At 43.9% G+C, this 27,199-nt stretch overlaps 1 protein-coding gene across 2 annotated transcripts in view; it reads left to right on the top strand.

Annotated features, from left to right (window-relative positions):
* The window catches only part of PAH (phenylalanine hydroxylase), a 219,365-nt gene that overhangs the window by 140,509 nt on the left and 51,657 nt on the right, over positions 1-27,199 (top strand). For both annotated transcript variants that reach the window (XM_085653236.1, XM_085653235.1), the window contains 2 exons: positions 24-112; positions 21,839-21,906. In XM_085653236.1, coding sequence (XP_085509362.1) covers positions 24-112; positions 21,839-21,906 — 157 coding nt within the window. The remainder of the gene's footprint in view (positions 1-23; positions 113-21,838; positions 21,907-27,199) is intronic.

Here is a 27,199-nt window from a genome sequence, read left to right as displayed (position 1 = left end):
GACTCTGCCCTTGTTTCTTGCAGTGCCATGGTTCCCCAGGAAGATTCAGGAGCTCGACAGATTCGCCAATCAGATCCTCAGCTATGGATCAGAACTGGACTCGGACCATCCTGTAAGAATGATCATTTATCAGAATGCATAGCTTGCTGGTCCCTTCCAGATCACTAATGTTCATTATGTAGGCAGCTTACAGTGTTGTTGATTTGTATTGCCTCTCTTTCTTTAGAGAAACAATTAGAGTTTCATGACATGTCACTAAAGATGTTCATATGTGTGACAACTACTGCAGGAGGGGGCGGTGGTTCTGATCTTCTGAACATGTAGGCATGAAGGCCCGGCTTGATACAAGTCAGCATTCTTCACGGATGTGGATGGAGTACACGAGTCAAAATGTCCATACCTCCCATCCCCTGTTGTTTGATGAATGAGCTCACTTTCTCTGGGGATATCCATCAGGTTGTCTGCCTTTCACTGCTATCTAGTTTTATAGTTAGTTGCTTTAAGAAGGACTTTTGCTTGTTTTGTGGACTTGGTAGAGGCTATCATTTGACTTGCCCAAACCTCTTCGTTGACAGTTCCTGGATCCATTGACAGTATGAAGAGCCAGGACCATATAAAAGACGCGTCAGCATGCAGGATGTAACCACTGCTTGGCGTGCATCTTGCCCATTCTGTTTAGTATTTCATTTGTCGACTTCATTAATATGACAGGCGGCTACAGAAGTCGACATCCAAGGATAAGATGTTTTTCTGATCGCTTTATGAAACTGCTCTTTACTTATACTGATTACACTCTCCTCTTGCTCACTGTTCTGTGCTTGTCGTAGGTTTATGCACACTGAAGTAGTCAGGACGCACTGAGGGCATTCAGAATAGAAGTCCTGGAAGTTAATCTCGTTTCCACCAATATTCTATTAAAAAAGCATTTAAACAGATGCTAATAGGATAATACATTCCTAAAGGCTGATAACAAACATAGGGGCATATCAGCCGGCGTTAACATTATTGCCGCTTTTGCGTCCGTTTTCGGGCAAAAAGCGGCGATAATGTTAATGCCCTATCAGCGTGGACACGCTAACGCGTGAATCCATGCCTTAGCGCCCATAATCTTATCGCCTCGCCTCGCTAATGAGATGCGAGATAGGCATTCCCGTGTGAACTACAGCAATATTAATCGCTAACAGGCATTCTCCCTATCATCAATCAAATCGCTAACCGGCCTAGCGACATTTAAACTAGCGCTAACCGGCTATATCGCAGGTTTCTTACGCCTGCTAATTTTCTGACTTGGCTATGTTTATAATGGGAGGTGGATTATTATGCTGAGTCCACATCTCCCTATCAGCAATGTTTTTGTCTAACTCTTTTTTTAATCGCAGATAATCCTGCGATATTGCCCCTTATCGCCGATATTGCCTGGATTTCTATCGCCTCGGTGATGCGCGTTGCTGATTGTGCACTCACCGAGCGATAGAATCCGGCGATAGGCGGCATTAATTTTCTACGCGCTAAACACGGCCAGCGATAATTTGCGCTGGCCCTTGTTATTATGCCCCATTCTATTTTGGGCATATACTTATTTTGCACAATGTGGGTCCTTTTTATGCTCAAAATTTGACTTATGGGAAAGAAAATAGTGGGATTTATCTCTATATCTTGTTATTAATAATTTGGGAGTAAGATCATGTGTAAGAGGCAAGTACAGTGAGTGAGAAATTCATTTTTATTTGAGGAGTTAAACAGTTGTGCTCCAAAATATTTGTGTTGATTTTATCTTGGTTTAATTATTGATTGGCACATCCTTGTTAACATTATGCAGGCTCAAAACAGCTAAAAACTGCAGTCACATTAACAGCCAAAATCACCCATCAACAATTGATTCCTTTAGGATATTTTGTGCAATTTCGCAGTCCTTAATCAAGTGGACCTGATTAACTTCGACCATTCAGTAAAAAAAATTGTTTGATTCATATAAAATGTGTTCTCGAGCACTGGATACAATATCCTTGAATGGAGGTGTTTAAAACAAAATAATTTGGCAATGCCATATAACGAAGTCTACAGTTGTTTAAAAAAATATATCCATCTAGGCAGAAACACCAGCATCTCACACAATTCCAGAAATAACTAGACAGAACTAGATTGCTTAGGCTTTTGTTGACACTAGTTGTGACTAGATGCTACTGTCACAAATAAATATATACATTCACAACCATACTTTGTGGGTGAGTAAATATAGGGTCACCAGATTTTCAAAGACAGGGACAGGCCCTAGAAATAGGACTATATGTTGCCACTCATAGACGCTGCTGGACTACAGTGACCAGAGAAGAAAGACTACTCGGACATCCCACGGTTCTACAATGCTACATGTAAAACGGACACTCAGAGGTCCTTTGCTCAAGTTTTCCCTAGTCCACGGAAGAGAGAAAGGAGATTGGAAGATGTCCCACGTCACAGTGTTGGTACACTCTGTTTTCCTTTGCATCCTGGTAATTGCAGTCTTTCATTTACATTGATAAAGTAGAGAGCGCCAAAAACACAAAACATTATATAACCCAGGCTGAAGAAGCAAACATATGAGTTTCTGTGGAGTGCCGTGACAGGGAGATGCACATAAATCTGAAATGAGAATTATTTTCATTCCCTACTCATGTAACTAAAAGAAAACATTCAGGGCTCTTTTTTACATAATAATGCAGCTATTTGAATCGTGCAAACCTTGCTTAAATGCATATAACCTAAAACACACAAAAAGATAGGTATTCATGTAAATAACATGTCTCATTACCCCCCATTACTTATGCCAGTGCGAAGCTCAGAGAAAAACTCCTGAGCTTGGGTTTTGGCTGAGGGCCCCCACCTCCGCACCTTCACCCCTCTTTAATACCTGCTCTGCTCAATGTAAGATACCTCATTGCGTTAGAAGTTCACTTCTGTCGGTCGTGTGATTGCTCACGAGGATGGGTGGAAATGTTAAGGTGCAAACCAAGTAAAATGTTATGGATGCTCACTTGTCCACCGACCCTTTCTTGCGCAATCAGACAATAGAGTTAATGCTGCTGACGCACTGCATGTCTCAAAGGTACAGAAAGACCTAGGGGCATATCTACAATGACGGCGATAAATAAACGCAAAGCGTGCTTAGCGCTTTGTTATTTATCGCCGTCTATCTCTGGAATTTCTCTCCGTGGTAATGCGTTATTAACAACGCGTTACTCCAGAGCGATAAAAATTCCAGAGATAGCGGGGAAATCGCTGTTTTGCAGGGAACATCGCTGGTTTTCCAGCGATGTTCCCTGCAAAACGGCGATAACCTTGGTGATACGACCCACAGGGTTGTATCAGCATAATCCACCCCAATGTTAGGGATAGGTAAGTCTGCTTTTTAGCAGACATTAGTTTTTGGAGAAAACAGCGATTTTCTCCAAAAACTAACGTGTGCTAAAATGCTGAGGCAGCCTTGTAAATATCGCGATGTGAACATCAGCGATATTTACAAGGTTATCCTGCCCAGTGACGCCCACTTTGCATCTCAGTAGAGATGCAAAGGGAGGCGTTGGTTAAAAGGGTGCTAACATGCACTAATGCATTAGCACCCTCTTGTTAATAGGGCGATAGTTTTATCTCCGCTTTTTTGGCTTTAAGGGGCATATTATCAAGACAGGCGATAAAATTATCGCCGCTTTAGCGGCAGAAAACTGCCGCTAAAACGGCGATAATGAACTTGATAATATGCTCTATGGAATTCCAATTGAAGCTCAGGTTAGATGTCCTTCACATTTAACATGGGCTTCAATTGAATGATATCGATCTAGTGCCTTATCTGGGTACCTGATCTCAGTACCAGTAAACTCTGTTTGGCTGACACTCTTAATTTTGCTATAATGCTTCATCAATGCCTGCGTTTTACAGTCCTCTACTTTCAGTTATCACATAGATGTTACAATCTTTCTTGGTGTTTTAGTTCAGGACACTATCCTTTTAATCTGGTACTGACATTTTCAATCTACAAGAAGGGTAACCAAGACAGAGAAATGTCATCCTTTGCATGCTACTATGACCCCGCCTAGGCAGGTCCCCTAGGTTGAATAAACAAAATAAATTCATAACGTAAGTGATCAAGTAACTTTCCATTTGGCATAGATATAAGGGACCACTATCCAAAAATAGAAAATTGGCGTTTGTACAGGGATAAAGAAAATTTGTTTTCGGAAATTCAAAATAATATTTAAAACTGAGACAATTGTGTTATTTAATTTTCTCTTGTATCCTGTTTCTGAATGCTGAACTTTGTATGTGTCTCCTATATCTTTTCAATCATTTTATATTTTTTTGGTAATGTAATTTAATAAGGACACATTCATTAATTAAGGTTAAAAACATTGATACCTAGGCAATATGAAATATTTTTTTGCAAGACTCAATCTGGCTATGCACATTATACGTACACAATCATATACAGTTCTTTGCTCTAATAAGTATACACAAAACCATAGTTCGTTTCTTTTTCAGAAAAGCTTGACAAGAGCAATCAAAGATGTTGAGAAAAAGCAATGATGTACACAGAGAGAAATTCGTGTTCGTGATCTAGGGTTCAGCTCTCCACCAGAAGAGCAGCAGTGTTTTAGATTCCCTGGCATTCCATGTATTACAATAGCGACTGTGCCTAATGTTAGCAAGACTATACATGTCCTGCCGTGGGCGATAAAATAACTTTGAAGCGGTGTTGTGATGCAGCTTGCTATTTGCCTAATGTAAAATAAATCAACAAATGTATTTAGCATAGTGAGAATTCCCAATCCAAGGATTGACCAACGATTTATTCTAAGGCAATATTACATTTTAGAAGCTGATATCTGTAGCATTTCCAAACAGAAGACAAATCTTTACCAATTGCCAAATTCCTAAAGAACTACAGTTCAATCCTGCTTTTCAAGAAGTGCTCAGTCTAAAAAGGTGAAATTTGTAAGGAAGACTCAAAGAGCATTTCAGTTCTGGTCAATGTACTATAAATAGGGTGGGAAAAAGGGCGCGGGCATAGCTCTGGTACACACAACCTTTCTCTATGCTCTTTTATTATTCCATCACCTATTATGTCCCTACCATCTTAATTTAGGGGAGTGAGTGTGGAGAGATCTCTACAACAAAACGTGAAGGCATAAAAGTGGTTAATTAAGAAGGTAGAAGCAGGACGGTTAGAACAAACGCCGTGGTCTATTTTTTTAAGTTAATCTGTCATTGGATGTTAGTAGAAAGTAACTGCAAAGTCTTTATCCTGGTTCTACAAGCAGTATCCCCCTTAAAGGGGAGGCACTGCCACTGACATAATGGAAACTTGCAAACAAAGTTAAAGGAGTTGCAAAAAATATTTGTATTAAATGCTCTCCGAGTGTAGAAAGGGCTGATCATGCACCACCTTCCTGTCTCTGATAGGGCACTCAAAAGCCCATGAAAGCAGGGTTTTAGTTGGTGCTTAACACTGGAATGCAGCTTTTATCTGTTGTAAACCAACTAAAAAGAATTACAAACTATGGTGGAGTTGCTCCCCTGTTTGACTAGTCAGTTGCAATTGATACAGTCCTCATTCAACACCTACTTATGGACTCTGCAATTTTAATATCAAGGAAAAGTAGTGATGGGATCTCACAATTTCTTTCATGTTACTATTATAATACCTTTAATATAGTTGCTAATTAGCTCTTGAGGGCACATTAGCAAAGCCCCCCAAAAAAGATGACGACCCTGCAGGTAAATGATCAAGCTCCTGATCAGTTTCTAGACTGCGTGAATTGATGTAAAGATGTTCTTCATACCTTCCTTCCTTTTATATGAGTCTATCCTAATCTTTTGGAAGCACTGATGTGAACATCACAAGACTAACTACTTCTTTGTGCCTCAATATACTTTGCTCTCAAGCAATATTTTTCGAAGAATCGGACAGGCTTCTCCACACCAGATGCTCTTTGTTGTGTGACACTTTATACTAAAATCAAACTCCATTTATACTCTGATTTGCTTTAGCAGAATCAAATGAAATGCATCATAAATAGGTTCAGAGCATTTGTAATATGTACAATTGTAACATATGCACCTCATACTCTTGCATCAGGATGTATGAATTGTGGCATTGCCCTACTCTCTGGCCTCCCAGATTCCACACTGTCACCCTTTAGGCTCATCCTACAAGCAGCATCATATCTCATCCATGGCCCGAACAAATATGATCTCATCACCCCCATCTTGAATAAGAGAAAGAGATTGCAGCCCAACTTTTCTCAAAGCCACATTGTTTTGATATATAATTTTGTACTTTGCTTTCATCTGGCTTTGAAGCTACCTCTCAGCAGACAGAACTGGTTCGAGTGCCAAAGTTCAGTCTAGGAGCTGCAGCCAAAGTCTGCAATACAGTCCTGCCACGTTTTCCAGGTCCATGTGTGATATAGCAATAACAGAGGTTATCGCTACTTTGCTTGTGACTCTGCAGGTTAGAGTGCCCATTGATAATTGGAGAAATGTTGCTTAACGAGATTTCTCCAGTTATGTCAGGGCAGGAACGCCCACTGTGCATCTCATTAGAGATGCAAAGATGGGCGTACAGAATACAGGCGCTAATGCAAGGTTTCACGCGATAGCGTGACCTTGCTGATTATGCGATAAAATTGTCGCCGCTTTTCGTCCGATAATTTTTTATCGCCTTGTTGATGATATGCCCCTCACTTCTTTCCCTCAGAACCTTAATCTCTATGGTGCCATCATTCAGAAAGGAGTAGCTGCTGCACTGAAGGAGTTTTACTCTCCCCGAACTGCAGCATAACTCACCCTTCCATCTATACACAGAATTAAGTAGGCCACCTGAAATTACATTGACTTTACATGCAGCTGCTACACACTCCACTGCTCGACTCTCTTCCAGAGGAATTATATTTACAGAGTTCACAGAGAATCTCAGGTCCCACCATGATGCCTGATAGGCCAGGCTGAAAAGTGTTCCTGTCAAGATCAAGCCTTTCATTGATGACTTTGGCACCCTTCAATCCTTTGCAGAATAAAATGCAAAATGCCCAAATAATTGCACAGAATTATCGGAAATTAGGCAAAGTGCTGTTCTGGCAATTTTTTCACCGCAAATTCACACTCGCATCTATTTTGGACACTTTGATGCATTTTGCTAAAAAAATGCACAGAAATCGAGCCTGAGGCAAACAGCACTTGCATCTCATCGTTTGCATTGTTCCCATACCCCTGAAATAGGATTTTTTTAAATCTAAAAGACATCTCATTTAAGCAATGTGACATAACGGTATAATCTTTAGCATGTCGCTAAATACGTGTAACATGAAATGCCAGAAATTACCCGAGATTTTACTGGGAAAAGCAACATTTACCCCTGACCTAATCGGGTTGCAGCACAAAAACAGCAATTTAAAAGTACTTGAGGATGAACATCACACCCTAGACACTCTAGACTCCTTCCTCCTTATCGTCTTGGATCTGTTGACAGTGTTCGACACCGTAAATAGCGCCACTCTCCTTAGAATTCTTAGGGAGAGAATGGGATTGGGGCAAGTAGTTCTCACATGGCTTTCATTGTACCAAGATAACCTGTGTCAACATGTAAAACTGGCTAACGCTCTCTCTAAGCCTTCTGCACTCCAAAAGATGTTCCACATTATCTCTTCCACTTGCCAATCGTTATATGGAGCCACTTGCTTCCGCCTTTAAACATTGCCTACCATTTGTATATCATAGACACTCAGCCCTGTTTGAAACGTTTCTCCACCAGAATCACTGAAATTGCACCTCAAGTTCTACCTGACCTCCAGTCCTGGAAGATGCCCCGGTTATTTACTGGTAATCTTCATTACTCCAAGTATAGTCTTCCTCACCACATGAGTAACAAAGTGAACTTCAGCTCCACACCAGAACCCTCCAAAGCAAAAAGTAAGCCTCCGATGCCTCTCATCCCTTCCCAAGATGGCCGACCCATATCACCCTTGACCTCTATAAGAGGCGGGCCGGCCCAACCCATCAGCCTGAAACTACCAAGCTCAACCATGAAGCTGACAGCCAGACCGGGAGGGAAGGATGGGAACTCATGTGGCGAGGAAGACTATACTCGGAGTAATGAAGATTACCGGTAAGTAACAAGGGCATTACTTCCTCTGTTAGTCTTCCTCGCCACATGAATAACGAAGTGAGCACATACCCAAGCCAAACGGCTACAAGGAAACTCACAAGAAACCAACGGACCAGGAAGGGATGCCAACGAAGCAGAGCAAACCCCAAAAAGCACAGATGAGTGGAAGGAACCACCCAAGAGAGAGGCACCCACGAGCAGGAAGAACCAGCCCGGGACAGGGAGACACTGGGAGGGCCAAAAACCCGGACCCCTGAGACCCATAGGCCAGCCAGAAAGCAAGCCCGAACCAACGACAGAAGGCAGACAGAAAAGGCACAGGTCGAAACTTCACGGAGCCAAAAGCATCAACCAACAGGCCCCAGAACAGAAAGTAGTAAGCTGGCCCAAACATACGAAGACAGTCCAACGAACAGCCAACAGCAAGAGGGAAGCCAAAGCCCAGACATCGGAACCAAAGAAACAGAGGGCACCCCCACAACAGCGACACAACAAGATGCCACAGCCGGAAAGAGACGCCGTCCTCCCGAAACACAGCCACACCGGTCGGCGGACCACCAACAACGAGAGAGCCGAACCACCCCAAACCAACTACCAGAGGGGAAGGAGGGAACAAAACCCATCAGGCCTGAAGGCAACCGAGGACTGAAGCAGAAGAACCAGACAAGCAGGAGCTGCAACAATGGAAAAAGGTGTAGAAATGAACCCAGCACCCCAACCGAACAACAAAAAGAAGGGCTCCAAAAACCCCACCAGCCAGGAGAGAAACAGGGGGGACACGGACTCCAGTCGCACAAAGGACCCCCATGAAGGCAGCACGACACTAATGATAGAACCCAGGTAGGCACAAGGCAAGACAGACAGGAGGCTGCAGTAAACGACTCCGAAGCGAGCCGGCCACCAAGGGAACCCAACCGGCCAACAGTTTAAGCGGAAAGGCCACAAGGCCGCCCACGGAGGCCGAAGAGCGGAAAGGACCAGGCCCAAGGCCGAGTCACCTGAAAAAATGCGAACGCTCAACAGGGGCCACCACACAAAAGAAAGCATAAAGAACCCAGTAGTAAGGGGAACGCAGCCCTAATGAGTGAGACAGCACCGCACAGGGGCCAACCAAACCATCCCCGCAACGATCCAAATGCAGCAAAAGAGCCGCCGAAGCGAGCACCCAGGTGGCCATTCATACACCCAAGAACCAGGCCCGACTCAGCCGAACAACGGAGAGCCGACAGGAACAGAAGCGTATATGGAGGTAAGGCCACAGGCAGAAACACACCAAAGGACAGAAGGACAGAAGGCAAAACGAACCTGAGCAACGTCAACACCACCAGGGAGCAAACCCGAGCCAGCAGGATCCAGTACCCCAAAACCAGGGACAAAGAAGAAGAGGAGACAAAATCCGCACAGGAAGCGCAGGGCCCTGCCCGGGGAAGTAGAACCGGGAAATCCCAGCACCCCCGGACAATAAAAAGCCCTGCATGAACAAACACCACCATGCGCTATGGAGAAAGTAGTGGCAGTATACAAACCCATGTCCCATGTGAGCCTGTGCCCCCAGAAGCACAACACAGACCCCGCAGCAGCAGAAACCAAGGGAGAGCACCCAGGAGAGCACCACCAACTGGTCAAAAGCCATGTCCTGGCCAAACAATCCGAGAACCCACTTACGGAAAGGGACCAGAGGAAAGCGCTCGTCCGGGAGCCCGGACGAGAAGGTTGACCAAGAAAACACCGGGGATGCAGACCGAAACCGGAACAAAAAGTGACCCAGTCAAGGACAGAAACAGTGCCAAAAGGCCAAAGGGGCAAACCCCGCAACCCCCCAGAGAACGAGGCAGGGAAACAATTGCTCGAAACAGCAACAAGAAGCCCCCGCAGGGCAGGGACAAACCCCCAACAAGGCAAGGAACGGCCAACAGAAGCCAGTTGGGAAACCCACCAACAGGTGGACCAACCGACCAGTACAGACCGGGAACCCAAGCACGCCCCACAGGACGCCAAAGGCCACCATCACCCAGGGAGACCACTGGCCGCACCGGTAGACAGGGCGGGAATGGAGCCACCGGGGAAGGAGAAGGGACACCCATGGGAAGCCGGGAAGGAACTGAAACCAAGGAAGGCCCAAAGGCACTGAGACCAACTGGACGGGGAGGACCCCCAACGGACCGACCGGGCAAGCATCGCCTTCAACAAGGCACAAAGACACCCAAAACACTCCCCGTGGAAGGCCCCTACCAAGGTAGACAACCCCGACATGAACAGCCAGGGGGGCACACGAAACTAGCCGAAGGGGGACAGGCACAAGGAGGAAGGCAACCAATACCCCACCTGAAACTGGAACAGGCCCACCAGAACAGGCCAAAACGCACACCTCAGCAGAGGCGTGTGTTGAACCCCTGGCCCTACCAAGCTGCCACCACCCAAAGGCAGTTGAACAACCAAAGAGCCACAGCCATACAGACACGAGCAGGGGAGCCCAACAGCCGAAAACATGTGACACCCGGCGCGGCCTGGCAGTGGGCAGGACCCATGGAACCGAGACAGAGGCCACCCAGGATGGGAGGATAGGCAACAGAAGTCCCCCAACAGAGCCCCAACCTCCAGGAAGCCAGGAGAAGCAGGACCAGGAAGGGGGCGCAGGAACCACACGCTGAGCCAGAGAGCCAGTGGAGGAGGGGGTACCATGGCCCTGAACCGGAAAGAGCAAGCCCCCCAGGAGCAGAAGTAAAAGTCCACACGGCGACTACCGAAACAGCCCAGAGAAGGACGGACAGGCGCCAACAGCCGCCCGTGCCCAACAGACACGCAGCAACCCACAGCCCCCAGAATCCCCAGGTGGTCGGCCCACCAGGCACCAACCAGGCCAGATCCTGCACCAAAATGGAGAGCATCTAGTATATATTTGAAGAAAAAGGCGTAGAGGGATAAATCTCTTATTTATTTATGCACAAGAAACAAGAAATTTCCTCGGCAATATATTTTCTTTTTTGTCAAACCTTTCGAAAATTAAATTTCAGAAGCGGATAACTCTTCGTATACATCAGCGTACTTAACTCATAATATATCCAATTACAAATACAACAAAATTCATCACACAACAATCACAATTTACAAATTCATACAACATATGTACATCTTATATACACCACAACATACAAAAATCTCATATGTACAAAAAATTCCAAAAAAGAGTTTTTTGAAAAAATTCCCCTAACTATTATTACACCTATGTACACTTCTTATTCACAGTTGTATATTTAGGGCACTGCATGGGCAAATAAGGGATAGATATATCAGAATAGCCACTTATGTTTGATGTGTATTATTTTTGTAGATAGACTGTTTCCCCGTCCTGACAAAACCAAATAATTGGAGGCTGAAACGCGAACGCGTCGACATACTGATTATCGAGGAGTCCACAGATTGGGGTGACTCAGAAATTAGTTTTTTGGCGCATTTCAAATAACAGGATAGGAGTAACACCTTGGACGCCAAGAGGACTACCTCTAAATGTACAACTGTGAATAAGAAGTGTACATAGGTGTAATAATAGTTAGGGGAATTTTGTTGTATTTGTAATTGGATATATTATGAGTTAAGTACGCTGATGTATACAAAGAGTTATCCGCTTCTGAAATTTAATTTTCGAAAGGTTTGACAAAAAAGAAAATATATTGCCGAGGAAATTTATTGTTTCTTGTGCATAAATAAATAAGAGATTTATCCCTCTACGCCATTTTCTTCATATGTACTAGATGTGTCTATACCCAGGCTTGGGAGGGTGATTTGGGTATACCCCATAGTGCTTTGTTTCCAAAATGGAGAGCAGGCGGGAACAGGATTATACAGGATGGAAGGACCACAAGCCCAAAAGCCCGGAAGAGGAGAAAGAGGCAGGGACAAACACAGTGAACAAAACGAAGTCCAGAATCTGCGATACACCCTAAAATTACAGTCAAACACCCAGACATAAACACACAAACCATAGGGCAAATGGTTGACGTACTTGCCTCCAACAGTATGGACATGAATGGCAAACTACACAGCCCCAATGGAACCCGTCTAGGCCACCATAGAAGAAAGGAAGATGGAGAAAACACCCAGAACTGCCCAATGCTGTGTCTTGAAGAGTACGGCACAGTGCACATACAGCACCTTGACGCCGCTTAAAAAACCCACTAATGTGCACAATAAAAAACAGGCAATAATGACCAGCCGGGAAGACCTACAAAGAATGGACGCAACAAAAGTAGCACGCAGAGGAACTACTCATAGAAGGCACAAAGCCGCAAATCACCCCTAACACACTGCGCAATGAAGCAGGTCGTGAATACAAGTGCAAACAATGACTTATCAGCACCCAGACCGGAAAATACACCACCATCATCCAAAGACAGCTGCTAGGTAAACATAGACTTACCGCCGTAACTAGCAACACCGGGGTACCACCACCCAAAAAACAACGACATGGTAGAGCCTGAAACGCGACAGCAACAGAAGAGACGAGCAGACTCGATAGCTCCCAACAGCACCTGCACACAAACACAGCAAGCTGTAAACCAGGGTAACAGTCGTGCTGCATGAGCATAACGCTTGCGCAAGACCCATCAGACAAACAACACACAATGAAAGCTATGCGTTGGTAAGGTGGCCGCACAACAATACAGTATGTACTGAAGGGTTGCAGAAAGAATCCCCACTAAGGACTGGCGCTCACAGAAAGGATATAATCCCATACACAAGTCGCACGCCGGCGACCTGAGGAACGGGAGAGTCTGAGGTTACCAACGGGACAGAGAGAGAATCGGAGGCGCGGGAAGCCGGATGAGTCCAGCCCCGCACCTCGTAAGCTGGACCAGGAATGCAGCCACCGGAGACACTAGTAGCAGAGGACCGAGGAACAAGTCAGCGCCAGGCCCGGAAAGTGCACCCATCTCGGCACAAAACTGGTAAGCCCTTTGAGCCCTGAGGAGCACGAACGCACAACCCAAAGATAGCGGGTCATTGCTGCAGCCCGTGTTGCAAGCCTGCTCGGGACTGAGCACCACAGTGAGCGGGAGAACCTGAAAGAAGCAATGACACCACAGGAAAACGCGGGCGCGGCGGGAGACCGTAGAACGGTCCACCGGGACCCCCCTGCCCAACACCCTAGAACCTAGGCCTTAAAAAGGCAGCATTGCTGCCCCCCTATAAATAGGCGTAAGGAAAGTACACCTGAAACAGCCAGAAATGTGCGAGAGTGAGAAATAGCACACAACGTTTAGCCCTTTGTTTCCCCTCGTTAACAGGCACCACTCACGCCGGGTCACCCCCCACCCCAGTGCAGTAAACTGGAGACACGGGGACAAAAAAACGCCCCGCTCGCAAGCACAGATTGTCAGACAATATATCCACAAACAAACAGGAGAAACCCACGGGAGGCTCGGGCAAAAATAATGTACCAAAACCATTGCCCATACGGGCGGGGGACTGAAGGAGCCACAAGGCAGAGCCCCAGACCACCCCGGCCGCTCCCCTGTAAACCCTTGGCTCGCTAAGGCAGAGCCTAACCGGCACTGCAGGATACCGGGGGAAGGAAGGGGGGAGGGTCCTAGATCCCACAGGCCCGCTATAGCAGGACCACCAACCCTGGACCCATGTTCCCACTACAGAAGAAACCACTTACCTAAAAGCGCATCTGGAGAGTCATTGTGCGCAGAACCAAAAAAACAGGCTGATGGGTTGGACTGGCCCGCCATTATAGAGGTCAAGGGTGATATGGGTCGGCCTTCTTGGGAAGGGATGGGAGGCCAACTTTTTGCTTTGGAGGGTTCTGGTGTGGAGCTGAAGCTCACTTTGTTACTCTTGTGGCGAGGAAGACTAACGAGGATGTAATGATGCACCGCCTCATATTCAACCAACCTAAAAGAGAGGCCCTTCAGATCACCAGGCCAAGCTCTGCCTCCTTGGTTCAGGCCTGGCTCAGTGCATGATCAGTACTGAAGTGCCACCCCTTCATTGTGGAATGTGTGAAATCACTTGGCTTCTTCCTGGACAAGTGCATCAACCTGCAAGCATACAGACCCTCCTTGGCTAAAAGGGGTACAACATCAGCTCAGGCTCCTTGAGGTATTAAACCCTTCATCCCAGAAAATCATTTCAAATAAGTGACTCAAGCTCTTGTGCTATTGAGGGCAAACTATGGAAACTCACTACCTGCAAGAATGTCTAAACTGCATGTAGCAACACACTCTGTAGTTATGGTATGCACTGCCACAAAAAGTGTGATCACAACTTCCAAATTTTACTTACTCTCAACTGACTGCTGATTGAGGCAAGAAGTTTTATAAGCTAGCCTTCATTAAGCACAAGCCACTTCACTCAGTCTTCGCCTCCACCCCCTATCTAGCCCAGATACTAGCTAGCTTAGCAGAAAATAAATGTTCCAAAATTTGTTTTATGTGATTACTTTAACTCTTTTAGTCTGAATTGTGCTCTTTCTAAGTCAACTGGTTTGAATGCAAATATTTGATACATGCACATTGAAGCGACAGTGGCTCAAATCATTTGATTCAAATGTTCATTTGGTTGAAATGTTTTATTCAGTAAAAAGGGGGATTACTCCCCTTTTCTGTTTCTTTTACATCATACTCTCCATCTTCTGTCTCTTTTCCTTGCCAAGTACCCTACTCTTGTTTCTCCTTTTCGTTGTTGATGGCGGTGCATTTCCCTGTGGCCACCACATAGTCTGTACACCACATTTACTCCTTCCTATCCCCTCGTCGTTAACAGTATTACATCTCTTTCTTCTTCTCTAACCATGCACCCCTTTCTTCCTTTCTTTTCCTTTTTTTATTTTTTTATTTTTTTTATTTGAAGTTCCACATGTACAGATATACAAAAACAAAAAATTCATACAGTACATTTGACTTTTCCAACAGCGACTAAAGGAAAAGGAAAAAACTAATCAGAAAAGTAATCAATTAATGGTTGCCAAATAGCCATACCAAATTTCTTTTTACGCGGTTTTTTCAGCAAGTACATACTAATTTCTAGATTATAAAGATTAAATAATTTGGCGCGCCATAAATCGAAGCTCGGGGCCTCAGGTTGTAACCAGGCAGTAGCAATAGAAAGTCGCGTTACAGCCGCAATAATGAACATAAAATATCGGAATTTACAGAAAGGTTGTACCCCAAATGAAACCTCATCAATCCCTAATAAAATCTACTTGAGGAAACAGCTATTGGTTTACCTAAAATGTGAAACAAAAAACTTTCAATTTGATTAAAAAGAAGACGTAGAGAGGGGCAAGAAAAAAAAATGTGTACTATATCAGCATTGCCAGCTTGACAACGGAAACATTCCCCAGATTTTGAAGCATGTGAGGAATTGCCCCATTTCATAATAACCGCAGGAGTGTAGTATAAATTAAATACAGTTTTAAAGTGCTGGGTTTTTAACAAAGCAGAATAAAAAACCTTATGAGCAATGCTGATAGAATCTTTAATATGAATAGAAGAAGATGAAAGCCGAGTCCTCCACTTCGCATTTGTTTTATCGAGATCATCTAATCTAGAATCCAATAATATATGGTAGATAGGGCCTATTCGTAATTGAGAGCTTACAGCGTCTATAATACGGATAGAAACAAGGTGAGAAGTGTATTTCTGCAAAAAATCCCGAATCTGAAGGAATTTAAAAAATTGAGTGTTAACTAAATCAAATTTCTTTTTAAGCTCATCAAAAGAGAGAAAGACACCCTCTGTGGAAACGAAAGCCCCTAGCCGCATTATCCCTTTGATGTGCCATTGGCGTGCTATTGAATCAAAAAAAATTGGAGGTAACAAATGAGGTGCAGCGAGAGGAGAATAGAATGTATATTTTGGGAATATGAAACATCTTTTTAAGGCTTTTCCAAACAGAAAAGGCAGAGGCAATAATTTTGAAACGAGTACGTTTGTAATAACTGCCATCTTTTTCAGTTTGCAGGCAATTCTTAGCGAAACAACCAAGAGCCATCTGATAGATAGAGGGGGCTTCAGCGGGATTACCAACTTCTTCCCCTGTAAGAAGGATACGCATCTTCAAAAGTAAACATGACATTTGATATAACGCAAAATCAGGGATAGCCCATCCACCACGAGCAAATGGTAGCGCCATCAAACGAGAGGCTCTACAAATCTTTCCAGGAGCCCACAAGTATTTTTCACATATTGTCTGAAGCTGGCGAATCTGAGGCTTTTTGACTAATAAGGGGACAGCACGAGAGAAGTAAAGAACTCTTGGTAAAATAACCATTTTTAGCAGGTTAGATCTGCTCACAAGAGTAAGATGAAGACTCTGCCAAGAGTCCAAGGTGGACTTAGTTTTATCCAAAATATCCTTCCTTTCTTTTCCAATCTGTTTCTTTTTTTGCACCTATGTCCCTTTCTCACTTTTTACTTTTTCAACCATTGCTTTCGATTTGGTTAGAACTGCATTTAACTAGAACCAAATAATTTGAACTAGTCATGGGATGCCCAATGTCCATTTTGAAATTTGTTGAAAAAACATATGGCTAGAATTGTAATGTATGCCACTTTCAGCAGTAATGGTAGTTCACAAATGTGCAGCAATACGTAAATAGATTCTTACTTTATTGCAATGAACTGTATTGCTAATTACAAAATTCACAGGCAATGATATTCCAGAGGAAAGAGTACTGAAAAAGTAGTGAATAAGTGACATTAGCCCTGCTGTCTCTGGCATTAGACTTCATCATAGTTAACACACAAAAAAGGGGGTGGGGGAGAAGGTTCATGGAAAAGTTACAATGTGTTGAGGTACATCCTCCCAGTGTCAACATGTAACAACAAAATACCAGGCAAAGGCCAAGAAAAATGGATTTCCTTTTGAGAGAAAACAACTAATTGGTTCTCTCCCATCAATTCATCAAGACCTTACAATAGGGTCTCAGTAACTTTGTTAGCCTGTATTACGCATGATGATGTCACAACTCAGATGTAATAAATTATTACAGTAGACTATCAGTACCATTTCCTATTACAGGTGATTAGTGAAGTCACAACCAGACTGTAATAAGGAAAAAAGGTATAGGACCTTCTTACGAGAACTGGGGTCCTGGGACAGCCGTACTTGCGGCGCAGTCCAACTGCCACCATTTGGCAGTCCGACTGCCATATTACGATGGTTATGGTGGGACCGCCAGCAGCCCAACTGAAGACCAACACCAGGCTCCTAGATGCCGGCGGGACAGTGGTGGGGAAGGTAGCGGTCTGCCCCGGCATTAGTGATCTGGGCACCACCACGCAGATTGCAACCTCCCTTTCCTACAAGCACTTCATTGCGTACCACCAAGAAATGTTTGGTGGAAAGGCATGTAAAGGGGTCCCCATTAAGGCTGCTGACCAATTCTCCCCATGGGGGTGCATGGAGGAGCACAAGATGTGCCCCTCCAAAAGCGAACAGTCGTGCATGCACTGTGTGACATGCACAAAATGGTTCATGCCACTTTGTGCACAGACGAACTCTAGGCGCTGTGACTGCGGGAGTATGCTTCTAAGGCTCTCCTGTGGGCCAAACATACCACCGCCGTTGCACTGCCAGCCCTGGATTACACTTGTAATCAAGGGGTCAAGGGACCGTGGGCTTGTCAGTGTTCCTTGGACCCCCTGCGTTGGCATTCCGATGGGAAGGCTGACAAACTTTATAATCGGGTCCACAGTCTTTTATGCAGATATGGGTCTTTTTTAATGTTTATCTAATGTTTATTCGCTTACATTTTGCACTCTGAAAAAGCATAATTTTTTGGTATGTGCACATGCATTCAGTTGGTATACAAAACAACATGGTAACGGTTGCATAGTGATTAGACAGCGACATTGTGATTGTTACCAGGGCCGGCTTTAGGGCTGGTGGTGCCCGGTGCAACAATGTTTGTTGATGCCCCCCAATGACCACCTCCACCACGGATTCCCTCACCACCACTCTTTGACAGTGCCCAAGTCTCCATAACCACTGTCTCTCAGATGCATATATAGCAATCCCTGTCAGAGGCATATATAGCGCCACTCATACCAGTGTAGGGTGTCAAAACACTTTGTATCACATATACATTACACAGAGACAATCAATCATACGTGTGTAACTCAGCATATAGTAAATGTTCCATAAGAAAGAGGACTACAAGGTGTAGGAGTCACATGCCATCAATACTAGTAGGCAGTATAGTTTAATAGTGTTTGGTCTAGAGAAGAACAAACTCAGAATTTAAAAAGGAACACCATAGTTGGGTGTTCTCTTTAATAATGAGAACAGATTTCTGCCCAAATGAATCCTTTTTCCAACATTAATCTTTGCTCAAATCTATACTTTGCAGCATGCATGCAGTTCTTTGATACATGTTAATAGTTCAGTACAATTACAAAGCCTACAATGTAAATTGGTTAATGGGTTACTTCTCTTAAAAGGGACATCAATTTGTTACTTGCAATTTATAAACTCATCCTATATTAGGATTTTAATTTATAAATTGCAAGTAACAAAATGATGTCTCTTTTAAAAGCAGTAACCCACTGACCTATTTACATTCTATGCACTTTGTAATCTGCTCAGTATTTGTTTTCTGCAACAGGCGCGTTAACCCTCTGCACTGCTTTATAGTGATTCAAAACCCGATTTAAACAAAACTCTGATCTATTTTCAAGACGAACATTAATCACAGGATTTAGCCTGACACGTTTTTGTTGCCGGAAATTGCTGGAGGAAACGAACGCGGCAGCCGGTGCTTAAAATAATAATAAACTTGCAAACACGGCACCCCCCGGAAGCCAGCACCCGGTGCGGTGGCACCGGTCGCACCGTCCTAGTGCCGGCCCTGTTTATTAAAATGACTGCGTTTGTCTTTTGCTAGGCAAAAGGACAGGTTAGTGGGTTCATAGATCCGGGGATGTACTTTGGGTGCCGTGGATATGCGGTTGTAACAATATTGATATATAATATTGACCATGTGCAATAGGAATTTGTGAGGCCAAATTTAGCATCTACCTCACCGTGTCTCTGCTAGGTGTAAGCAGAGGCAGGATACTTCAGTTAATCTCTGCTCCCTTGGGTTAGGTCACTGCCATTGCCTGAATTCTGGAAACCGTTTTATTTCATGTTATAAATGTCTGATTAAGTTGTGCCGGAGAGTTGCTGAGTCCAACTTTGCCTGCACAACATCCAGACTCTTTGGAATTATTTTTCAATCGATCCACGTGGCAATGGGTAGCCCACACGTCCTTTTCATGTGCCTTGGCACACATGAAGAGCAAAGAAAATGGAAGCAATTATTTTAATTGAGGCGGAAAGATTGCACATAATTGTCTATTCACTCTCACTTGCCTAATCTGAAAACCTTTAGATAGCACGTAACACGATTGCGGTTATTTAACACAATATGCCCTGGAAAACAGAACAAAATGAGATGCAATTAGCTGCACTGGCAGGGCCCTGAGAGGCTCCCCCTCTCTGTATAAAGCAATGGAGGCCTTTATGAGGGGTTGGACAGTGAAGGGCAGGGTGGAGGAAAGACGTTTCTCTCGAGTTTGGGGCCAGATAGTGTAGGCAGAGTCAAAATGATAAATGTCTATTCAACCCAAGATGTCCTAAATCTGTAATATATTAATCTTGTCTTTAAAAAAAATCCTTTGATTTCTTTATTTAAAACCCACTTTATTTAAATGCTCAATCTGATTGCACAGTTTGAGCATAAGGAATGACTTTAAGAGCAGAATTAGTGCATTTCTATCTGCAGCGAGAAAGGTCGGATTTTGGCATCGGTGTATAATGAAGAGTCATATTGAAACATTCCACAGGCTTGAAATCGTCTTCAGTGATATTTCCCATTGCTACATTACTACCCTGGTTTATCTTCTCTTGCTATATGCCACAGTCTGCTCTATAAACGTTTTGAGGAAGATCTGTTGTAGTCACAGACCCTGTCCTGATGGTTCAGCTTTGCCCGATAGCCCCGAATATAACCAGGGCTTCTCCTGCAGACATTTGAATGCCATTTCTGTACAAGTGATATAGAGGACGTGATAAACGAGTGTGTTCTGTAATTGTGCAATCACACACAAACCATGTGCCCTTCTGTAAGGTACAATAGCTATTTCTTCACATTCACCAGAATAAGAATACATCACACATCGTGATAGCCAGCAGCCAAGGCCTCAAGAGTGCCCCCAGTGTCCAGTTGTCATCTGTATTCAGGGGCTAAGGTCGGTTGAGGAGCCAAGTAGTTTGTATTTTTTTAATTTTTCTATTTCACCAGCCTCGTGAAGTGCGAAGCTGTTAAGGTTTTAAAAATAAACAGTCACTGTCAAAGCCAACAATTCTGGCTTGTATTTTGAGTACTGATTAAAACATGAACAAGCCTGCTGTTATGAAAAAAGAACACAATAACTGGCTACTTTCTCAATAGAATGGACGCATTTTTGCTGTAAATTAGTGTGTGATGCCTGATGAGACGGTGTACTTTTTAGATTTTAAATAGTCGCTCATACATTGTGTTGCAGGCACTCCAGAGGAGATTGAATGATGCAGGGAACAGCCAACAGCATGAGATGAGACTGGCATACTCCTTTGGGTGGAGCTAAGGCCACTGCATGCATGTTTTAAGGAACGGCCATAAAATGGGCTGTTCAGACAGCTGCGCTAGAAAACCAGACCTAAAAAAAGTGAAAACGAAGAAAAAAGTTGCAATTCTTACAAAAAATTATGTTACAAATTTTCTCTCAATTGCATTTTTATTTGTTTGCTATTCAAGGTACGATTTAATGATGAGATATCATTCCTTAGATAGCCCTTTATTAGGTGAATGCACAACGCCTCTACTTGAGGACTAAATTACTATCATTAATACTACTGTCACATAAAGCCCTATTGTGCCCTTACTTAAAGATGTGTGCCATGGATCTTGGCTCCTGTCCTGTCCTGCCTGTGCAAAAACTAAGGGGCATATCAGCAACACCCGGCGATAATTATCGCTCAGCGCTCTTAGCGTGAGGATAATTATCGCCGGGTAACGTGGACTTTTATCGCTGAGATAGCGTGCTATTAGCAACGCTTATCTCCTCTGCAATAAAAATCCTCACGCTAACTGCCTAACGTGAGATTATCGCTGGAAACCCAGGGATAATCTCAGGTAGTGTGGCGTTAGCTTGCTGATAGGCACTCACAAACTTAGCCATGATATCCACCTTCCATAGGATATCATGGCTAAGTCAGTCCTGAAGCAGGCGTAAGGAAAGTAGCGATAACAGGGGTTATCGCTACTTTTCCTGCCACTATGCTTCATAGCGTGGGGCTTGATGATAGGAGAAATGTCGCTTAGCGACATTTCTCCTGTCATGTTAGGTCAGGTACGCTCACTTTGCATCTCATTAGCGATGCAAAGCTGGGCGTTAGGAATCCCCACGCTAAAGCAAGGTCTCACGCGTTAGCGTGGCCTTGCTAATTAGGCGATACAATTAGCGCCGCTTTTCGGCCGAAAACGGACGCAAATCCGGCGATAATTTTTTATCGCCAGCTTGTAAATATGCCCCTAAAAGTCTCCTGTAATCGTAAATTCAATGGCAATTGATTGAATGTTCCAATTGAATGACTCCCGTAAAATGCAGATAAGTGGGATTGGAAACGGTACACGACAACCAATTCATTTGTTTATTTATTTAACAGGGTTTTACCGATTCTGTTTACCGAGCTCGGCGAAAGGAATTTGCTGATATCGCATTCAACTATAAGCAGTGAGTATGAGCACTAACAGAGCGCGGCAGAGCGTCTTGGTTCCAGAGGGTGCACGTCACATGACGTGGCACGCCGACGCCGTGCTAGCGGCGTTCGAGTGTTTTGTATGTGGTGGGTGTGCGTGCCTCTGTGCGGCGCTTGCAAGGCCTGCTGTTGGGAGCATTCACCACCAAACAAAGCTTAATTGCGCAGAGCCCACCTTTGAATCGGCGCTTTGTTGTCTAATTGCGCAGTATTATCAGATGCGACTACAAAGCCTGCAAACTGAATAACGTCGCCCTGATATTCTTCAGTATAAACACCGGAGCAAGGGGGTACAATTTACATTAAAGTGGAGAGAACACACATTATTCCAATTATGAATCTATTCTGCCACTGATACTGCCTAATGTTCCACTTTTATCATCACTGCTCCAGCTGCATCATCCGAATTTAATTTTCAATTTCAGCAGGCGATTGTGATTAAAGTAAACGAATTAAGGCCCATATGTACTAACACAGTTTCCCATAGCCAGAAAATGGATACAACCTTTGGATACACCCGGGCCTAAACCTCTGCATTTATGGATCCGTAAAGAAGGACAGCAAGATCTCAGTGGGTTACTGCCCGGCCTTTCACTGTGCATGTTGCAGTTTTTCAGAAGCTAAACATAGTTTCCCCCCATCCATCTTTTACTACTGTACATATATTGCTAATCGTTTCTCCTACCTTGTTCTAGCCCTGACAGTCCATTCCCAATGCAATCACAGTCGTTGACCACACTTCCTTTCTCTGACCATTTTTAATGTGCTATTTACATATTTCGTTTGTAGCATCATTCTTTAACATGTACCACATCTGCCCTTTTGCACCCCAAGATGCTGTACTCAATTACATATTTGACCACATGCTTTGAATACTGCACTTCAAGTATCTATTGTCTTAATTTGACTTTACATGTTTCCCTTCTCATAAACTCTTGATTTCCCCACTAACTTAATGTTTGCAATTGCTGCCTGCAGACGGCAGGTGGGTGGGTGTGGTGCTGATGGTGTTCGAGGACACAGAGAGGGAAAGGTCAGCAGTGTGTGGTGATTGTGTGACGTGCGGCAGGAGTGTGTTTCGCCAATGATGGTTACTCTTGATATGAGTTATAGAAACTGTGGCTTGGACAACTATGTCAAAGCCTGCTGAAAGATCAAAGAGACAGAGACTTGAAAAGAGAAATTGTGGTGGGCGGAGGCACTGTGGTAAAAGTAAAACCAACGCCAAGACTTACTGATGAGCAGTGAAACCTCATTTTCAAGAAGCTGTTTTGTTTGTTGGACTTGGGATGCTGAGTCAGTCTTGTGGTATCAGTATAATAAGGGTGAGGTATCGATATAGTGGGATGATGGGTAGAATATACTTGGGAGGTTCATAGGTTATGGAATGCTGTAGTTTCCCTGGACTGTTGCCATTCAGTTGTGGCAGTTGAATTACTGTGCATGCGGAGGGTCGGTCCTATTCTGCTCCCGTTTCTGTGATAGCTGTGTTAGCTTTGAGCATCTATGCGCTTTCAAGCCTGATGAAATCAAACCTTCACCCATTATGTGTTTTACAGGTATTGATGTTCAGTTGCCTTCTGTGACTTTTCAGTATCTCTATTTCCTTTCTCATTACTCCACTCTCAATCAAGTCAGCATCTTTTTGTCCCACCGCTTCTCTTTGCACCAGCTAACAAATATTTGCTTTTTTCTCCTTAGTTGTTTCCCTTTTGGTGTTTAATTATCTGCATCTTGACATTCACTATGAACTCAGTTAAAATAATGTCTTCTCTGTAATACCCTCATTCTCTTATAGTTCACAATTTTCTGATCCCTCGCCATGCTTTATTTTTCAACTTGGTGTTACATGTTTGTAGACCACTGTTCTGTTGATCTTTTAAAGCCTCTATTTTAATTTAGCTATATATATTAAATGAGAAAACAGTCCATGGAGGCAAATTTATAAGGGGTTGGACAGTGAAGGGCAGGGTGGAGGAAAGACGTTTATCTAGGGTCTGTGGCCAGATAGTGTAGGCAAAGCCAGTATGATAAATGTCTATTTCACCCCAGATTTACTAAATCTATAATATACTAATCTTGTCTTTAAAAACAATGGATTAAAAGGTTGGTCTACTGTATGCACAAAGGACAGCCTATTTGGTTATGGATTTTGGGCAATCTTTACATCATCAATGTGCTACTATTATGCTTTCTCATTGTCCCTTTTATGTGATCTTACATCAATGAACAGCTTATCTTGACTCCAAAGGTAGTAAGCCTTTCAAGGACTGGCCATTGTAGCAAATGGAGGGCAAACAATCCATGTAGTGCATGTTTTATTCTGTCCTTTTTTTCCTTTCCCAGGGCAATCCTTTCTGTTTGCTCTAACAATCATAAAATAAGTTTAGCTTATTTGCGCAAAAAGTTTCAACTTGTGAATATAGAACATATTCAGTATTTTGTATCTGAATATCAGTGTTGCATGTTCACTTCAGAAAGGTGATTGGTCTCCCAAAGTAAGCCGCTTTTTAGGGTTCATTTCACACTTGTTGACATGTTATGTCAATGATAGCCTACCTTTACACCAAAAGGTAATGCTTGCCTACGCCTGTAGCCATTGATCCCAATGACATCTATTACTTTTGACCCAATTGATGGTTACTCCTTGGTCCGTTCATGGCCGTGAACTCATCATGGATATCTTTGTGAAAGGTCTGTGATAGGTTACATTTAGCAGGCATCGGCTTTGCCACAACATCAAATTTGTGACTATCACAACCCCACAGTGAAGGCATATGACAGTCAATGAAATGCAGTTTGAATATTGATAGGTCACATTTTAATGAGTTTGAACAGTAAATGTGGCAAAACTGAACGCCCCAGCGGGATTATATTTCATTCCCTGTGTTCTGCTTTAAGCAGGTTGTTAGCAGCCTTCCTGCAGAAGAAGGCCTATTTTGACTGCCTTTACACTCCCCATGAGGCCCATCACTAATACTAGTGGCATGTTACCTCGCCCGGGAAAACTCTTCACTATGCCTCCCATCTGCCTTTGAGACTTGAGGCACAATGTCAGATGGACAAGACTTAAAAGATTGGGATATGAGCTGCAGAGACCTCCATGTAAAGTGAACATTTAGTGGAAGACACCTGATCTAAATCCTGCATAATAATGCTTTGATTACTCACTCGTGCCTCCTATCAGACAGAAAATCTAAATAGCTCCTGTAAATGTAACAAAAGATTGTAGCATCTTGTTTTGCCCTATGGACACTAATATCACACTGGTCAATATGCAGCTCCTGTGACTCATCCCCAAGTAGCATAATATTAATTATGCGTAAGTGTATTCAGGTCTACTGCATGTTTCAGATCCTCTTCAAAGGCCTTAGTTAATAAGATCACACCAAACAGTCCAAGTTGTTATTTTTCTACAAACATTGCTTGGCTTCTGCCCAACGGTGTGAACTAGGTTGGGTAATAGACCACTCAGACTGAGAAGGCAAATGACTGCATGTAGAACCAACAGCCCGAAAGTAGATGGTTATATCCTGCCAGATGAAGCTCTTGATGTGGAAACGCAATCAGATGGAGCTAAACAGAGATCTGCCATAACAACTAGGCAACAATCTATCAAGCTGTCTAGCTATTCTAGGAGTAGCACACTCAAGGGTAAGTTTTTGTTAATCCAAGTCAGCAGACTAAAAAGAGTAAGTGCAGGAGAACCAAGTGCACCAGCAGGTGGAGAGCGCTCCAAGAGTAGATATGTACAGTATTAACCACTGCTGTCATCCAAGTAAAGAAACCATCCTCAACTACAAACAGATCCGAATATGTCCACACGTCCACAACAAGGACAATTAAAGGAATTTATGACATGCAGATTTAGGCCTAATGTCATCAAAGCTTTAAAAGAAAAAGATAAACTGTGTCACTAATAAGTGAAACTGGGACAGAACCCCAAACTATCAAATCAGACAAGCCTCAGGGGTTTTCCATTGGTGGACGGCTAGTGACATAGGCAAAAGGATGGGGGTCTGGCACTGAATTATCCAGGGTCAGGATGGGAGGTCACTTTGTCACAGAATTCAATTGTGGCAGCTACTGGGCTTATTTAAGTAGCGCTTAAGGAGTCTCAGAGACATATGTTTAGGCTCAACCAGTCTGCCCCCCCTCCTCCAACCCCTACCCGCCTCCAACAAAAGAGAGCGGGAAGGGTGCCCGGGAAGTTCTTCCACCAGCACTGAGAAAGGGCCTGTTGGAAATGGCCCTTTTTGCAGGGTTATCCCCAAACATTTTGCTTCTTCCTCCTTTGTTTTTTCTGACCCGTGATTGTTGGCTATAGGACTCTGGGCACTTCACCACTGCTGATCAGTGGCAAAGGGCAGGTGCTCTCTGTAAATTGTTATTATGATTGGTTATCCATGATTGGCATATTTGTTTTACCAGTAGGTCCCTAATAAAGTGCACTGAGTGTGCCAGGGCTGGTGATTCAAATGTTACTAGTGGGCCTGCAGCACTGATTGTGCCACCCACATGAGTAGCCCTAAACTGGTGTCTCAGGCCTGACACCGCAGTGCCTGTGTGCAGTTGCTAACTGCCATGTTGACTGGGCAAGTGCACCCACTTGCCAGTCCCTAAACCTTCCCTTTTCTAAATATTAGTCGCCCCTATGGTAGGCCCAAGGGCAGGGTGCATTGTAGGTAAAAGGTAGGACATGCCCTGATGTGTGTGGCATGTCCTGACAGTGAATTACCGCCATTTTCGTTTTTCACTATTGCAAGGCTACCTGTTCCCCATAGGCCAGAATGGGCAGTTTGATTATAACATCTAATAATCCTAACTGACCCAGGGAACATGGTAGAAATTCGAGTTTAGTATGCCTGAACTCAGAATGATAAAATACATCTTTCAGTGAAGTTGGTTTTAACATTCTGTGTTTGAAAAATACCACTTTTAGAAAGTAGGTATTTTCTTGCCTAACTAGCCAAGCCTGCCTCTGCTAGGTTGTGTATTCCTTGTCTGGAGTGTGAGAGACGGGCTGGGGGAATTCCAGGAGACAGGGCAAGTCAGCACAAGGCTGAATAGAGATCTCCCTGTAGAGTGGTGGGAGGAGATGCACCTGGGGCCTGAACAGGGCTGTGCCTGCCTTCCACAATGCTGGCTCCACCTCCTGTGGTGCGTCTGATGTCCCTGGCCTACTCTTTGTTTTTCGATGCTGCAGCTGTTTTTGGAGCTCTTATTGCAGATACAGGTACTTTGGGCAAAACGTGACGCCTCTGTGGA

Source organism: Triturus cristatus, chromosome 4_1 (genome assembly GCF_964204655.1).
Source record: "Triturus cristatus chromosome 4_1, aTriCri1.1, whole genome shotgun sequence".
Classification (NCBI taxonomy): domain Eukaryota; kingdom Metazoa; phylum Chordata; class Amphibia; order Caudata; family Salamandridae; genus Triturus; species Triturus cristatus.
The sequence above is the reverse complement of the archived record's forward strand: the minus strand, read 5'-3'. Positions and strand labels throughout refer to the sequence as shown.